At 39.7% G+C, this 16,437-nt stretch overlaps 2 protein-coding genes across 3 annotated transcripts in view; both read right to left on the reverse strand.

The window, feature by feature from the left end:
- CLEC5A (C-type lectin domain containing 5A) overlaps positions 1-7,157 on the reverse strand; it is a 17,965-nt gene extending 10,808 nt beyond the window's left edge. The window contains exons 1-4 of one of the 2 annotated variants that reach the window (XM_069087398.1): positions 6,980-7,155; positions 6,641-6,834; positions 5,698-5,804; positions 1,776-1,844 (exon numbers count right to left, since the gene is read on the reverse strand). In XM_069087398.1, coding sequence (XP_068943499.1) covers positions 1,776-1,844; positions 5,698-5,785 — 157 coding nt within the window. In that variant the 5' untranslated portion in view covers positions 5,786-5,804; positions 6,641-6,834; positions 6,980-7,155. Of the gene's footprint in view, positions 1-1,775; positions 1,845-5,697; positions 5,805-6,640 lie in introns of both variants that reach the window. The other variant, XM_069087399.1, reaches the window with a different exon arrangement.
- A 4,982-nt stretch (positions 7,158-12,139) lies between these two features.
- TAS2R38 (taste 2 receptor member 38) lies at positions 12,140-13,066 on the reverse strand. Its single transcript, XM_069087045.1, is given in 6 exon segments — positions 12,140-12,285; positions 12,288-12,353; positions 12,356-12,431; positions 12,434-12,486; positions 12,489-12,916; positions 12,918-13,066. Coding segments are annotated over 6 exon segments (918 nt in total).
- Positions 13,067-16,437: the final 3,371 nt, after the last annotated feature.

The raw sequence follows: 16,437 nt of genomic DNA on the forward strand, positions 1-16,437 counted from the left end.
TCTTTCTTTCTTTCTTTCTTTCTTTCTTTCTTTCTTTCTTTCTTTCTCTTTCTTTCTCTCTCTCTCTTTCTCTTTTTCTCTCTCTCTCTTTCTCTCTCTTTTCCTCTCTCTTTCTCTCTTCCTCCCTCCCTCCCTCCCTTCCTTCCTTCCTTCCTTCCTTCCTTCCTTCCTTCTCCTTCCTTCCTTCCTTCCTTCCTTCCTTCCTTCCTTCCTTCCTTCCCTCCCTCTGTCTCTCTCTTTCAAGAAATTACCTTATGGTGGTTGATGAAGATAAGCCATTTTTTGGGAGCTCTGTGTCCTACCTTGGAATCAGGCTAGAGACTATTGTTGTTGCTGCCATTCAGTTGTTCAGTTACATCCTATTCTTGGTGACCCCATGGACCATAGCCCGTCAATACTGTCCACCGGGCTTTCTTGTTTAAGAGACTAGAGTGGTTTGCCATTTCCTTCTCCAGCAGATTAAAGCAAATAGAGGTTAAATGACTTGCCCAGGGTCACACAGCTAATAAGTGTTTGATGCCAGATCTATACTCAAGTCTTGCTGACTTCAGGCCCTGTGCTTTATCCACTGTCACCGCTGCCTCTTTTTTTTTCCTGATATTTAAATTTAATTTTTTTATACATTCCCTTAAGGGACAGCCCTATATCTCCTTCCTTAAAATAAAATTTTCAGAAAGGGTCTTCTATGCTCATGGTTTCTCAACTCTCATTCATAGACATGGACTCCCACTCCCTTCTCAGTATGGTACAGTAGAACTCTCAGCCCACTATTTGACTGGAACTGATTTCTCCAAGGTTAAGTAGCTCTTACCTGCAAAAATCCATGGTCTTTCCTAGATCTTATTCTATTTAAGTCTGAAGATTTTAATGATGTTGATGACCTTTTGTTGCATAATCTTTCCTCCCTAGTTTCCATGACACTGTGCTTTCTTGATTTTCTTATTATTTGTCTAACCATTATTTCTCATTTTCTTTTACTAGACCCTCATTTTTCTCCTATCTATTTTGTGTGGACATCCTTCAAGGCTTTGTCCTGGGCCTTCTTCTCTTATCTTGCTACTTCTCAGGGAGCTCATGATCTCCCATTCAATTACCACTTCTTTGCTGCCTTAATCTCCCTTCTGTCCTTCTGTTCAACATTACTGCTTACTGTACAACAATAATAATGGTAGTATTAATGACTAGAATTTACACAGGACTGTATAAATATTTCCTTTTATTCTCACAACAAGTCTGTGTGGTAAGTGCTATTATTGTCTCCACTTTACAGTTGAGGAAACTGCAGAGGTTAAACTCTACTCATTATGCCACCTAGCTTGAATCTCCCATAGTCATCTCAAACTCAAAATATGCAAAACAGAATTTATTATATTTTATCCCCAGTTTCTCTCTTCTCCCAAATTTCCCTATTTCCATTGGAAGCCACTATCTGGTCAGCTACTCAGATTTAAAACCACAGTGACAGAGGGAAGGAAAGTTTATCTTTCTCTCACCACCCATATATAATTAGCTGCCAAGTCTTACTGACTGAGCTCCAAATAGCCATCCGCCTCAGTCTTTTACACAACCTTTACTTTAGTCAGAGCCTCATCACCTGTGGCTTGTACTGTAGAAATAAGCTCGTAATTGTCCTCCTTGCCCCAAGTGTCTCACTTCTCCAAGGAAAAGAAGATGACAAAGGAGTGAGGTTAAAGCCGGAAGAAATTTGACAATCAGGAAAGAAGAATTCCAGGAAAGGGATAATGGGAGGAGTGCACCATTGGCAGAGATGTTACCTGTCGGGCTTCTTTCTGTGCTGGTGGAGTTGGGGCTTTCTTTGAGGACAGGAGGGAATATCTGTGGCACTGGAGACAGAGTTGGCTGTTAGCATTAACCCAGAAAGAATCTTCTCCAATGATTCCAATAACATGACTCAATTCTGTTGTATAATCTCTTTCTCTCTTAAAGGTAACAGCTCAAGCCTATTCATTTTAGACAAAGTATTAATGGGGGTTGGGGATCTATTGTGACAAGCCAGAAACTCTAAAATATTTTTTCTCTGTTCCTCTTCCATTTCCCACACAAGGATGTCTAATATGCTACATGGCCAACCACATCCTTATTCTTTTTTCATCTACTCAGGCATGGTAGTAGGTCTTATAGATGAAGAAAAATGAGGGGAAGGCAGGAGAATGGTGGAAAAATCCTGGATGGGGAAATATATTCAATCCTTCTTACCACTGTCAACCATGGCCACCATCAAGCATCTCCTCAGTGTATGAAAGATCCAGACCCCACAACTCCTTTGGATTTCCTCCTATTCTGAGTATTCCAAATACCAATTTGAGAAATCCAGCTGGGGAGGCTGGATTTATACACAATCTACAGATTCTAAGCCTTCCTACCATCCTAGAATAGGTATAGGGTAAAGCCTTCATATGTGAGAAAATATCTTATTTTTACTTGTTCAGTCCAAATGAAATCTTCCCAGTGAAGTAGTCAGGGAACTGGGGGTGGGGTGGGAGGTGGGTGGGTGGGATTTCTCTTTCTCAATCCTATCCAATGCAACCAGAATTTATTAAGTGCTTACTATGTGCTAGACTTGGGGTATTCAAAGATAAAACAAATAGTCCCTGCCCTCAAGGAGTTTACATTTACTTCTGTAGACACTGGGCTTCTATAGAAGTAGCAGCAATAGATTAAGACCCTGGATATAATCCCCTCAGTAGCCTGACAACCTAAGGATTTGCACTAGGGAGGTTATTTCATCTTCCTATATGATCATCCAAGGGTGGGTCATTCCAATCTGACACAACAGGGGACACCGTGGGCCTGTATGATACGGGAGGTTTTGGTTTACTTAGTAAGTGGCAGTATGGAATTGTTGTTGTGGTTGTCTTTTGTTTTTGAAGAGGACCATGGCATTAGGGAAATGACATGACTTGCAGTTGGCTCATTTTGAGTGAGACAATGCCCCTTCAGTGAACAGGCCTCTTAAAGAAGTGTGTCAAAGCATGGCCCTTTAATTAGAAAAAAAAATGGGAGGGGAAGACCCTCAGGGTTGCTGGCCAAAAGAGAAATAGTTACTACTGACATTCACTTTGAGCTGGGAGAGCAGAGATCTGTTGTTGTCCAAACTATGAACTCCAGAGTGAATTGGGTTTAAGGCTTGGTCTTTGAGAAAGAAATGTGACCAGTAAACCCCAAGTTAATGAGGCAACTTTCATCCTTCAAAATGTTAACTTCCTTTGGGCAGAGCACCCTCAGGTAAAGGGAGAGGGGAGGGGAGGCACAAGGGGTGAAGGGCTGCTCACAGACTGTGTTTGTGCTTCCTTCTAGAAAAGGACCATGACATCAGGGAGAAGATGACATGACTTGCAGTTGACTTTGATTTGAGTGAGGGAGGGCTGTGCAAAGTCACCAACCTCACTTTCTCCTCTAGAGCCATTTAAAATTTATTTGTTTATTTATTTTTTTAAAGGGGCCATCCTTTGACTCACTTCTTAAAGAGGCCTATTCACTGGTTGGGTGTTGCCTCATTCAAAGTGAGAACCTGAAATGACTTTAGCTTAAAAGGGCCAGGGCCTCCCACTGCATCCTGGGTCATCTCCAGGTGTCCTGATGAACACCTGGCTACAGCATGGAATAGTGGAAAGATGGATGGAACTTCAGTCAGGAGAGACCTGGGTTTCAATCATACTGCCTGTATGACCTTGGGCAAGTCCCTTTACCTCTTCAGGTTTTAGTTTCCTCACCTGTAAAATGTAGGGGGTGGGGTATTAGACCAGATGATCTCTAGGCTCCATTCGGGTTCTAAATCCTAGGGGCCTAGATTTTACTCATACAATATGTCTCTTCATTATGGGAATTCTTGGTGTGCTAATTTCTTCCACAAATAGAGATTGCATCCATTCCATGTTATAGTCTTAAAAATTTCCTGAGACTTGAGAGATTAAATAATATGTTAGATAGCTAAAATTTATATGGTGCCTGAAGGCTTGCAAGCACTTTACATGTGTTATTTTATTTGATCCCCACAACAATTCTGGGAGGTAGGTGCTATTATTATTTTCATTTTACAGATGAGGAGACTAAGGCTGATAGATTAAAAGGGTCATATTGCCCAGGGTCATATATCTAATAAGTGTCTAAAGAAGAATTTAAATCTAGGTCTTCCTGACTCCATGTTCAGCTCTTTATTCCTTATGTTACATGGCCTCTCTTAATTTAGGATGAATAATATAAAAAATGTGTATATATATATAAATGCAAATTAATATGCATTTTTGATCCTGTAACTTAAGGAATCTATGTAATGAGCTTGCAGCCTTTATCCCCATGATCTTATTTCAAAATCCGACCAGTCTTAGTTCTTTGAGGATGGGAGTATTTTTTTGTATCTCTCTCAGTTCTTAGCACAGTATCAGGCATATAAATAGCTATAAATATTTGCTAATAAATGGTTTCTTCCTTTATCACTCAGCATTTATTAAGCATTTATTATGTACCAGGCCCTATGCTAAGCACTAAGCACTAAACACTTTCAAGGAAAGGCCAGAGATAGTCTTCACTCTCAGAGAGTTCACAGTCTAGTGAGGGAGAGCATAAGCAAGCAACTATATATGAAAAAGCTGTCTTCAGGATAAATTGGTGATGATCAACAGATGGAAGGCTCTAGGATGAAAGGGAATGAGAAAAGGTTTCTTGTAGAAGATGGGATTTTATCTGGGCCTTGAAAGAAGTCAGAGCAGCCAGGAGGCAGAGATAAGGAGCGAGAGCATTCCAGGAAGGAGGGACGGCCAGAGCAAATTCCTGGAGCTGAGATAAGGAGTGTTTTGTTTGAGGAACAGCAGGAAAGCCAGTGTCCCCCCACTAAAGAGTATATGGTGGTGTAAGGAGACCAGAAATGCAGGTTGTAAAGGCTTTGAATGCCAAACAGAGGATTTTATATTTGATTCTGGAAATAGGGAGACATTGGAGTTTGTTGAATTGGAGTAGGAAGTGCCATATACCTTTACTACTCTAGAACTTTAGTGGTGGCCAGATGCAGGGGAGGAGAGTTCCAGATTGGGTAAGGAGTGAAGACTGCCACTTGCACAATTTGTGACTCCTAGTAACATTTCCTTCCTCATTTCTTCCTCCATTGGGTTTGGAATGGAAACTTTGGCATGAGAGGAAAAGGGGATTTATAGTATCTTGCTCCTGCACTTATAATAAGACCTTCCCTCAGTGAAGATGGCTTTTATACCTTGACTCTGGGTATATTAGAATGCTGTGGATGACTAACATCACACCCCTTGTCTCCTTGGTGTTATACTACTTTGGTTGGTCTAACATAGTTACCATGCTCTATGATATTGGTACCCTAATTACCTTACACCAGCTCTATAATTAGAGAACACTGGATCTTCAAAATCCAAGAAAGAAAAACCCCAATTGCCCAGATAAATAGAAAAAATAGAAGGTATAAATATTTGGGACGCGAATTACCTGATTGTTTTGTCTACATAGCCTTAATTTATTGAATTCTTGTCTATTCCACATTTCATTCTATACAATATTGACCTACACCAGTCTTGCCTACTTGTAGGGATTTGCAAATTCATGGATAGTTCTCAGAGGTAAAGGACTGGACTTAACCCATAAACTGAGTCTCCCAATCCCAGGGGAGGGGCACAGATAAAGGAGAAAGAGGTGGGAGAAGAAGCAAGTACTTACAATAAAGGAGAAAAAAGGTTGTGCCAACAGCTTTGACAGTCACGACAATGGCTATAGAGATGACCATGTGCCAGTTTACACAGGCCATAGTAAATCGTGTAGGGGGCCTACATGGGTCAGAGAGAAGCACCATTAGGTATACTGTGTTTATTCCAATAGGAACTTTCCTACATAGAGATCTCTGAAAGTTGTAGGGACAAGCAAGCTATAGATAAAGAGAGATGGCCCAGAGTGTGGATATAGGCTCTGTCCTCAAAGAGAACCTTTAGACCCCTCTCTTATTGTGCTTCTGCCATTCTTTACCCCCCTCCCCCCTCCCCAGCACTTCACCTTTCCTAACTGAGGGGTAGAGAATGGGGACTTTATCACCCAATCCATTTATGGCCTCCAATCCCTACAGTGTGCAGTTCTTAAATGGTTTTCAGTTAAAATTTCTGTCTGGAAAAGTATACTTACATTTTGAAAACCTGGCTTAGGCTCTAGAATAATACCCCAGCCCCCCAAAGTACTTAATCTATATCTGTGGCATAGCCTCAAAGCCTTTGGAAATCTAGGCTCCTCAAATACAAACACTAAAAGTGCCACTGAGACAGAACAGATAGGAAAACAAAATTTAAGAATTTATTGTCTGCAAGAAGCACATCTTGAAGATACATACAATATGAAAATGAAAGGCAGGGAAAAAATTGATTATGCACCAGAAGTTTCCAAGAAAGTACAAGTTGTCATCAGGCTACCAGAGAAAGCAAAAACAAAAATTCAAGTTATCAAGACAGGGAAACCATATTATGTTTAAGGAACCATTGCATCAATTCTGTGTGTTTGTACGACAAATGACATTGCATCTAAATTCATAAGACAAAATTTAACTGCATTATGGAAAGTACCTCTGACAGATTCAGGACGAAACTAAAATTTTGTAAAGGAAAAAAGATAAACTTACCTAGTACCTCCTCCTGGGAGGCAGCTTGAGCTGTGCTGTGCTCAGAAAAGACCCCTCCCCTCCCCTGTCCAGGTGGTCTTGTGTCTCTGGGAGATTCCAGACCTCCGATCTTCTTCTAAGTTAGGATGTTGCCTCTGAGACCTTCTCTTGGTCTTGGCAATATCCCTTGCTTCCTGTGCCTCTTCCTCTTCTGGCTTTTGGGGGTGGAAAGAAAGGGGGAGGCCAGAAGGGAAAGACATAAAAGTTTTTTTTCACCCTGGTAAACAAGTGGGGGGAAGTACCCACCAGATGGATGAGGAAGGGGGCTCACATGCTTGAATCATGCTGTCGCAATCTTACCCTGATTGCTTTGAAAAGAATTCTGGCATATTCACTGATATCTGGAAGCTCTTGCCCACTTGAGACATGAAGAACTCCTTTCCCCAAATTCATTAATTAACTATAAGTGACTCCAGTCTGACCAGCGCTAGAGTATTTGAAATATTTGGCATATATATATGTATGTGAGTGTTAAATGTGCTACCACTCTTACTGATGTTTGAAGTAAGAATGCAGTGAGATTTGAGGAAGTCTGGTAGTTTGGGGGTGGGATAGGGAAAGCATGGAAGTGAAGAAATGGAATCCAAAAAAAAGAAAGAATCTTAAAGTTAGAAATCATGACTGATTGAGTCAATGGGGGAAAATGACCTCATTTATCTTGCCCTCAGTTTCCTCATTTGAAGGCAGTTAAGTGGTATAGTGGATAAAGTGCTGGATTTGGAGTTAGGAAGTATTTCAAATCCTCCCTCAGACAGTAGAAGTCTTAACTCTGAAAAAACCACCCAACCTCTCCCTGCTTCAATTTCCTCATCTGTAAAATGGAAAAAATAATAGCACCAATATCACGAAACTATCATAAGGATCAAATGAAATACATATGTAAACCACTTTGTAAACCTTAAAGAGATATATGAATGCTAGTGATTATTATAAATAACAGTAATGTTAATGATTAGTTATTAAATTGATTGCTAAATATATTATTTGTAATATTATAATAATAATGAAAATAATAATAAAATAAGGATCCTGGGGTATGTGATCTTTTTTTAAATTAAATTTTATTCTTTTCCAATAAGTCAACATCTGCCTTTTCTTCTTTCCTCCCACTTTCAAATGAGAAAGAAAAAAAACCCTGCCATAAATATGTGTAGTCAAGAAAAATCATTTTCCACACTGGCCATGTCTAAAAAAAATTTCTAATTCTACATTCTGAGTCCTTCACATCTCTATCAGAAAGCAGAGAGAAGATTTCATCAATAGTTCTTTGGAATTGTGGTTTGGTTATTGCACTGAACCAGATTCCTAGGTCTTTCAGAGTTGTTTGTCTTTACAATATTGTTGTCATTATATAAAGCATTCTCCTGCTTCTGCTCATTTCCTTCTGTAACAGCTCATATAAGTTTTTCTAGGTTTCTCTGAATCTATCTCCTTCATCGTTTCTTATAGAATAATAGTTTCATCACATTTATATACCATAATATTTTTCAGTTATTCCCCAACTGATGAACACTTCATCAATTTCCAATTTTTTGCCACCACAAAATACCTATATTTTTGTACTTAGTTAGGATTTATTTTACTTAGATTGAATCCCTCCGTAAATCTACCCTTCTTCTAATTATCCCTCCTTCCGTCTCACTTTCCCCTTCTATTCTTCTGTTGAGTGAAATGTATTTCTGTTCCCAACTATGTATTTAAGTGTACTTATGTGTCCTTTCCTTCTTTGACCAGTTCTAATGAGAGTGAAGTTTAAGTGTCAGCAATACTCCTCCCCACCCCCACCCCAGTTTGCATAGACTGAAATGTGATATCTAAGATTTTTTTTTAATCATGGCTTTCAGGTAGCCCAATGATTCTTAAAAATTATATCTCCTTGATCTGTTTCTCAGGTCAGTTTTCTTTTGAAACTATATAGTCTCTTTCTTCAGTCTTTTGACTTAGCTTTATTTATTTATTTTTTGTCTTATGGAGTCTTCAGCTTCTACTTGGTTCATTGTAGTTTTCAGAGAGTTTGTTACTTGGACAGGGTTTTATTCCTCTTGTATGAAGCTGTTCATTTCTTTTCTAGTTTTCCTTCTATAGTTCTCATTTCCTCCACCCACGTTTTCCTCTAGTAGTCTCATTTCATTTATTGAAAATTTTCTTAACTCTTTAAAAATAATTAAAAAAAAATCCAACCTACCTCTTGCTTCATCTTTTTTTCAGAAATTGTAGTTGAATTTGTGCCCAAACCATGTTTTTCTCTAATGGTTTTCTTATAGATGTTTTGGTGTCCTCTCTTCTGCATTTGTGTCTTGAGTATGCTGGCCACCTCAAATAATAACTTTTAATGGTAGGATTTTTTAAAACTTACTTTACTCATTCATGTCTACTTTCTGACTTAAGACTTTGTTAGGGCCTGGTTCAGTGCCCTTCCAAAGGGAATCTCTAGGCTTGTTCTGCTATTTTCTTGGAGACATTGAGTATTGTGTTATTACAGAATCACATTTATATATTTAATTATAGTAATAAATTAGATTATGGCTCACATCCTGGACCTTCCCAAAAGGGATAAGTAAAAACAGGTGCACATATGAATCAGGGAAGGGACAGGTAATTTATTCCTACACAAAAAAGAAGGCAAAACACAGGATACTCACAATGTATACTTTTGGCCAGAACAAATATGTAACAAGATTTAGTAACTTAACCTAGAGCTACTGTCACTCTGGGCTGGGTGCAGATATTTAGACCTCATCAGAACAAAACGGACTCTGTGAGACTGCTGGTGAGGATTTTTACATTTCATCTCAGCTTGGCACCGTTCCAACAATTTCTCACGTATGTCTGCCATTTAAACAGTCTTGAGCAATCATTGTGTTGGTTGTAGGCTGTCTTCTGTCATGAGAGAGCTTCCCCTGTAGTCACCTGATGCCACTTTGATGGACACTGTTGTTTGGTGGATATTGCTACACACAGACCTTCTGACCTCCCAGAGTCACAAGATTATCTCCTAGCCTGTTCGTATCCATCTAGAGGTTACTGCTTGGTCACACTTTTTAGTGACACTTGGGGAAAACCAGAATTGAATAATGCTTAAGCTTCCTTTAGGACATTTCCTTAAACACTGTTTGGATAGAGGGCATTTTGATAAGCCCGAAGAGGGAAATCAACATCCTTGTGTCACCCCCAAGGGTCAGACCTACTATGTGTTCGTTTAAAACTTTGGGAGAACCTGGGACATAAATTATACGTACATATTTAACCATTACGCACAAGTGAATACTTCTGCTTCTTATTTGTTTTTTCATTCACTCATTCATTCATATGTATCTGTGTATGTGTGCATGTATGTATGTGCACACGTGTGTGCATATGTACATGTCAAGGCTGTCTGTTCTATAACATTGGAAGGTCCCTGAAGGGAAGAACCTTATGATTCTATTAAAAATGATGAGGTTTGGGAAAGACTCTACAGTTGCCACAGATTGATATATTTACAAATATCACTTCATTGGTATAAGGACTTGCCCCTATATAATAGGCTGTGTGAATTTTTTTTTTCTATAGTATGCCTCAGAAGACATGATTTGACCATGACCTATCTAATTCCATGTTATAAGGAGATTCTATCACATGCTGCAAATGACATAATATTATGCACTGATTTATTTTTTTTAACTGACAAGGAAATACAGGGCATAAGTATTATTCTGCCTGCTTAAATTGTCCATGGAGCTATCTTTGTGTTATTGCTAGAATTTCTATCTTCCTTCAAGGCTTACCTTCTACTTAGTCCAAGTCCTTCCTAATTCCCCTAGTTCTCTTCTTCCTCCTATTAGCTGATGGTTACTTATCTGTTCATAGGATTATAGATCTGGATCCAGAAAGGGCCAAAAAAGCAAATTAATAAATTCCTTCACTATACAGATAAAATCAGATGGTTTAAGTGTCTTGCCTGAGGTCATGAAACTAGTAAATGACAGATGCGGTATTTGAACTCCAGTCCTCCGACTTCAAATCCAGTTTTCTTGTCACTATAATATTTTGCATCTCCTATTAGAATGGAAGATCCATGAAGGTAGGGACTGCTTTTTTTTTTTTTTAACTTGGTATCCCTAGCAGCAACACCTTATCTAAGTGCTTTAAATTTTTTTAGATTGGAACTTTGCCTTGGATGCATCTGGAAAGCTTGTCACGTAAGAGAAGAAGATTCTCATCCTCTGTTATACAGGGGAAATAGACATAGAGGTGAAGAAGCTCCTTGCAATAGAATCAGTTTCTACTAGGGTCACTCATTACCCTGCCATGTATGCTAGACTAATTCTTTCCCTAAAAGGCAAGGAAATCGTCTCCAAGAAGCTGCAAAGTGGTTGATGCAGCTTTCTGGTGAGCTTTCTCTTTATCTTGTCTATAACCATGCCTCCACACCACTTTCTGGCCACATCCTCACCATGCTTATGCTCCTGCCTTTGTCCTCATCTCCCTCCATTGCAACTTTGGACTCTGCCCCTGGCACCATCTTGTCAGAAACCATGGCCACCATACCACTTCCTAAGCATCTTCTCAACAAGCTACTAGGTATGTACCTCCTGCTTTATATTTCTTCTTTATGTAATCTCTTCTCCCATTAGATTGTAAGCTCCTTGAAAGAAGAGACTTGGGGCGGCCAGGTAGCACAGCGAGTAAGAGCACCGGCTCCAGTGTCAGAACGACCTGGAGATCGAATCCCAGGCTCAGACACTTAGCACTCACCCAGAAACACCTGGCCGTGTAACCTTGAGCAAGTTACTTAACCCCAATTGCTTAGGGGTGGCCAGGTGGCTCAGCAAGTAAGAGCACCGGCTCCAGTGTTGGGACGACCTGGAGATCAAATCCCTGGCTCAGACACTCAGCACCACACCCAGAAACAACTGGCTGTGTAACCTTGAGCAAGTTACTTAACCCTGATTGCTTAAAGAAAAAAAAAAGAAGAGACCTGAATTTATATCCGCAACATAGTGAGCACTTAATAAATGCTCTATCTATCTAATCTCTCTCTCTCTCTCTCTCTCTCTCTCTCTCTCTCTCTCTCTGTCTCTCTCTCTCTCTCTCATCTGTCTATCTAACCTAAGGACATATGAAAGCAAATCTGAGTGAAATCAGGTAGTGATCATAGTCTGACCTACTGACCTACTGACAAGACAGGTTTCTTTTTAGAAATAGTAGTGTGGGATGGGGGCAGGTCATACCAAAAATAAGTGTTGTATCCTTTCTACACTAAGGCTAAATAATCTTACTTTTGTTAACTGTTCAATGACTTAATAGTGTGTCATTTCATTACAATATTAGAGTGAAATTTTAATATTGGAATGAAATGATCAGGGGACTGACCTGAATGAGGGCCAGTCTATACTCCTTGCTCAAGGTCAAATGGTAAGTCCAGGTGTAGGAATCAGCTACCCAGGTCTTTCAAAATCTAGTCCAGAACCTTTTCCACTAGACTATACATGCCTTTAGAAAGCTCTGAACCCAATGTAAAATGTTTTTGAGAGCTGTTTTCAACTTGGTGTTGCTTAGAATCAGAATTATCGAGTGCATTGAGGGGGAAATAGCCATTATCCCCACACATACCATCACCCCATCTTGTTGGAAAAAAATAAGGTCAGGGGGGCTGAAATTAGTGCAGCTACAACTCCTATTACATAGAGATAAGGAAGGAAATCAGGGACTTGAAGGCAGTGATATGGGCCTCCAGGCTGGGGTCTCCAGAGCCAGTAGTTTGGGCTGTTTCGTTGCCCTCATGTGTTTTCCCAGGGGGATGATAAGGATGATAGAAGATGCAGGAAGAGCACAAAGGGAAAGATGCCGCCCAAATTGCAAAAAAGATAGAAGTAGGAAAAAGCAAAATTTTCCTTCGTGCTTTTCTCTGTGGTGTTCCCAGAGAATGAAACTGTGGAGTTGGAGTAGAATTAACTGAAATGTTTCCACATACAAGGGATGTTGCTGATCCAAGGGAAAATCAGAGAGCCCAGTAGCAGCTGAGGGAAAGCCATGAGGACCCAGCCTTTAAGCCATAGTAGGAAGGTGTGAGAGACTCGGGCGATCTTTGCACAGTAGACAATGCTAAGGCAGGTGGCGAGCCAGAGGCTGGTTTGGTTGACAAGTATCCAAAATAACATGATGGTTTTGTAGTTGGCATCCATGGAGCCTCTTATCACTCGGAAATAGCTGAAGGGAATGGAATCCAGAAACAGCAAACCCTGTAGGAAGATCCAAGAGGTGCCTCCTCACCAGGTCCCAGGCATTCACCAGCACAATGAAGCCATGGCTGAGGATCCCCACTGCAAACTCCAGGAAGGAGAGGAAAAAGTATATCCACTTGATTTCATAGGACATTGAGATGGCCTGGGACACATGGACCATGTTGTTTCTTCTCTAGGTAGATATCCCCAGGCAGAATGAATAGAACAGCCTTTCCCAGAACAGCATGAAACAGAGGCTGCGGGGGGTACTGTCTAGATTGGGAACTACTCCTTACAACTCGGACTTACTCTCACCTGACCTGGAAATGTGGGGGAAAAGGTGTGGTAAGGCTGGCTGGCATAATGAATAGATAGCTGAACTTGGAGTCAGGAAAACCTGAATTCAAATCCTGCCTCAGATACTTAGGACCTATGGGATCCTGTGCCACAGTTTCCTCAATAGTAAAATGAGAAGGTTGAAGGGTTGAACTTGGTAAATCTTAAGGTGTCTCTTGGTTCTAAATCCAAGATGTTGCAAGAATGGGGAAAAGCACAGCTCTCGAATTTTCTTTAGGGTATAAACTATTTGGGTTTTACCTTTCCGCTTTTCACACAGACCAGGTTCTGGATGCTCAGACCTTCAGATCCCATCTCAAAGGTGATGCTAGAACTTTTATCAAATAAAAGTGCTGCACAGGATACAGTTCCCCCAGAAGGCCCTGACAGCTGGATGCAAATAAGAGAATGTCTTGATTTCTTATGCCCAGCTGTGCACGTGTCCAGTAGTCCACAAGGACGTGTGGAAAAAAGATGGAAATTTGCTTATGGATTCTCATGGGAGATGACAGGATGCAAAGCAAGTACTCTGGGGGAGCCTGATATGAAACCATATCCCTGGTCATTTGCATGCTTTTCACTAGATCTAGGACTTTCTTTTTATTGGATGATAAACAGCCTATCATTTTATCTCAGAATTTTCTTTCTCTGGGGCTCCTTTGGAGAACTGTAGCTTTAACTGCCACCACCTGAGGACTTTGAGGCTCCCTCTTGTGGCATACCATGTCACCTTTTTAATCTATCTTTCAGGGCTCTTGCAAAGGAGTGTTTCAATCTTAAAGCAATAAAGGTGGCAGTAGTAGGGCTTTAGCCTAGATAAAAGGCCACTCCTAGGACAGTGTTCTTGACTGTATTTTAAGTGGTGCAGTGCACTGTTGATAGCTACCAAAAAATTGAAGTCAGATGACTTGGATTAAAATCTGATCTCTGCTACATACTTTGGGCAAATAACTTAACCTTTCTAAGCCTCAATTTCCTCACCTGTAAAGTGAAGAAGTTACACCAGATGATTTCTAGGGGCTTCATGATTCTAAATTTGTAATTCTAAATGCAAAGATTTAGGATAAAATTACACAGAGACAAGCAAGCACAAGGCTGCAGAATAGATGACGTTCAGCTTCATGTGCCCAATTTTATGTACCAGTTTATGTAATCAATTCTTAAGAAATCTTTCAATTCTAAAGAAGGTTCAGTAACTTGAATCCAACATATTCTTAGTAGATTTTCTTTTCCTTAGATCCTTGACGAGTTGATATTCTTTTCCTGTTGATCTTATCTGAGATTACTCCCTGGTTGTCCAAAGAAGTTTGTCTTCTTGATAGTTCCAATATTTTTCTGAGTAAATTTTCTTATCTTCCTCTAATTGTCCACTTTGCTTCTTTCCAGATCTGAATGTGCCTTCTTTTTCCATATAGTGCATTTAAAAATTATTGATTAATTTATTTTTAGTTTTCAACATTCACTTTCACAAGATTTTGAGTTCCAAAATTTCTCCCCATTTCTCCCTTCCCCCACCCTAAGATGGTGTGCATTCTGATTGCCCCTTCCCCCAATCTGCCCTCCCTTCTTTCACACCTCTGCTTTTCTTTTGCCCTTCCTTTCTATTTTCCTGTAAGGCAAAATGTATTTCTATACCCCATTAGCCTATATATCTGATTTCCCAGTTGTATGTAAAAACAATTTTTAACATTCATTTTTAAAACTCTGAGTTCCACTTTCTCTCCCTCCCTCCCTCCCTTCCCACCCACCCTCGTTGAGAAGGCAAGCAATTCCATAGAGGTTATACATGTGTAGTCATGCAAAACACTTCAATAATAGTCATGCTGTGAAAGACTAACTGTATTTCCCTCCATCCTATTGTGCTCCCCGTTTTTATATTCTCTCCTTTGACCCTGTCCCTCCTCAAAAATGTTTGCTTCTGATTATCCCCTCCTCCCAATTGCTCTCCCTTCTAGCATCCCCTCCTCTTCTTTTATCATCTCCCCCCCTGCCTTTCCTGTAGGGTAAGATAGATTTTCATATCCAATTGAGTGTGTATGTTATTCCCTCCTTAAGCCAAATCCAATGAGAGTAAGGTTCATTCATTCCCTCTCACCTCCCCCATCTTCCCCTTCACTGTAAAAGCTTTTTCTTGCCTCTTTTATGTGAGATAGTTTTCCCTATTCTAGCTCTCCCTTTTTATTTCTCCCAGAACATTTCTCTCTCATCCCTTAATTTTACTTTTTAGATATCATCCCTTCATATTCAACTCACCTCGTGTCCTCTGGCTGTATGTATATTCCCTCCAACTACTCTAATACTGAGAAAGGTCTCATGAGTTACAAATATCATCTTTCCATGTAGGAATGTAAACAGCTCAAATTTAATAAGTCTGTTATGATTTCTTTTTCCTTTTTCCTTTTTCATGCTTCCCTTGAATCTTGTATTTGAAAGTCAAATTTTCTATTCAGCTCTGGTCTTTTCATCAAGAATGCTTGAAAGTGCTCTGTTTCATTGAATATCCATTTCCTGTCTCCCCCCCCCCCCCCGAAGTATGATATTCAGTTTTGCTAGCTAGGTGAGTCTTGGTTTTAATTCTAGCTCTTTTGACCTCTGGAATATAATTAATTTTGGAAAATTCTGTAAAATAATATTCCAACAAGCCCTCTGATCCCTTAATGTAGAAACTGCTAAATCTTGTGTTATCCTGATTGTGTTTCCATAATACTTGAATTGTTTCTTTCTGGCTGCTTGCAATATTTTCTCCTTGACCTGGGAACTCTGGAATTTGACTACAATATTCCTATGAGTTTTCCTTTTGGGCTGTCTTTTAGGAGATGATTAGTAGATTCTTTCAATTTCTATTTTCCTCTCTGGTTCTAGAATAGCAGAACAGTTTTCCTTGATAATTTCTTGAAAGATGATTGCTAGGCTCTTTTTTTTTCATGGCTTTCAGTTAGTCCAATAATTTTTAAATTATCTCTCCTGGATCTATTTTCCAGGTCAGTCATTTTTCCAATGAGATATTTGACATTGTTTTCTATTTTGTCATTCTTTTGATTTTGTTTGATAATTTCTTGATTTCTCATAAAGTCATTAGTTTCCACTTGCTCCATTCTAATTTTAAGGAGTTATTTTTCTTCAATGAGCTTTTGGACTTCCTTTTCCATTTGGCCAGTTTTGCTTTTTAAGACATTATTCTCCTCATTGACTTTTTGGACCTCTTTTGACATTTGA

Source organism: Petaurus breviceps, unplaced genomic scaffold, assembly GCF_028583685.1.
Source record: "Petaurus breviceps papuanus isolate PSGF00001 unplaced genomic scaffold, PetGlider_PUasm1.0 181, whole genome shotgun sequence".
In the NCBI taxonomy this organism is placed as follows: Eukaryota; Metazoa; Chordata; class Mammalia; order Diprotodontia; family Petauridae; genus Petaurus; species Petaurus breviceps.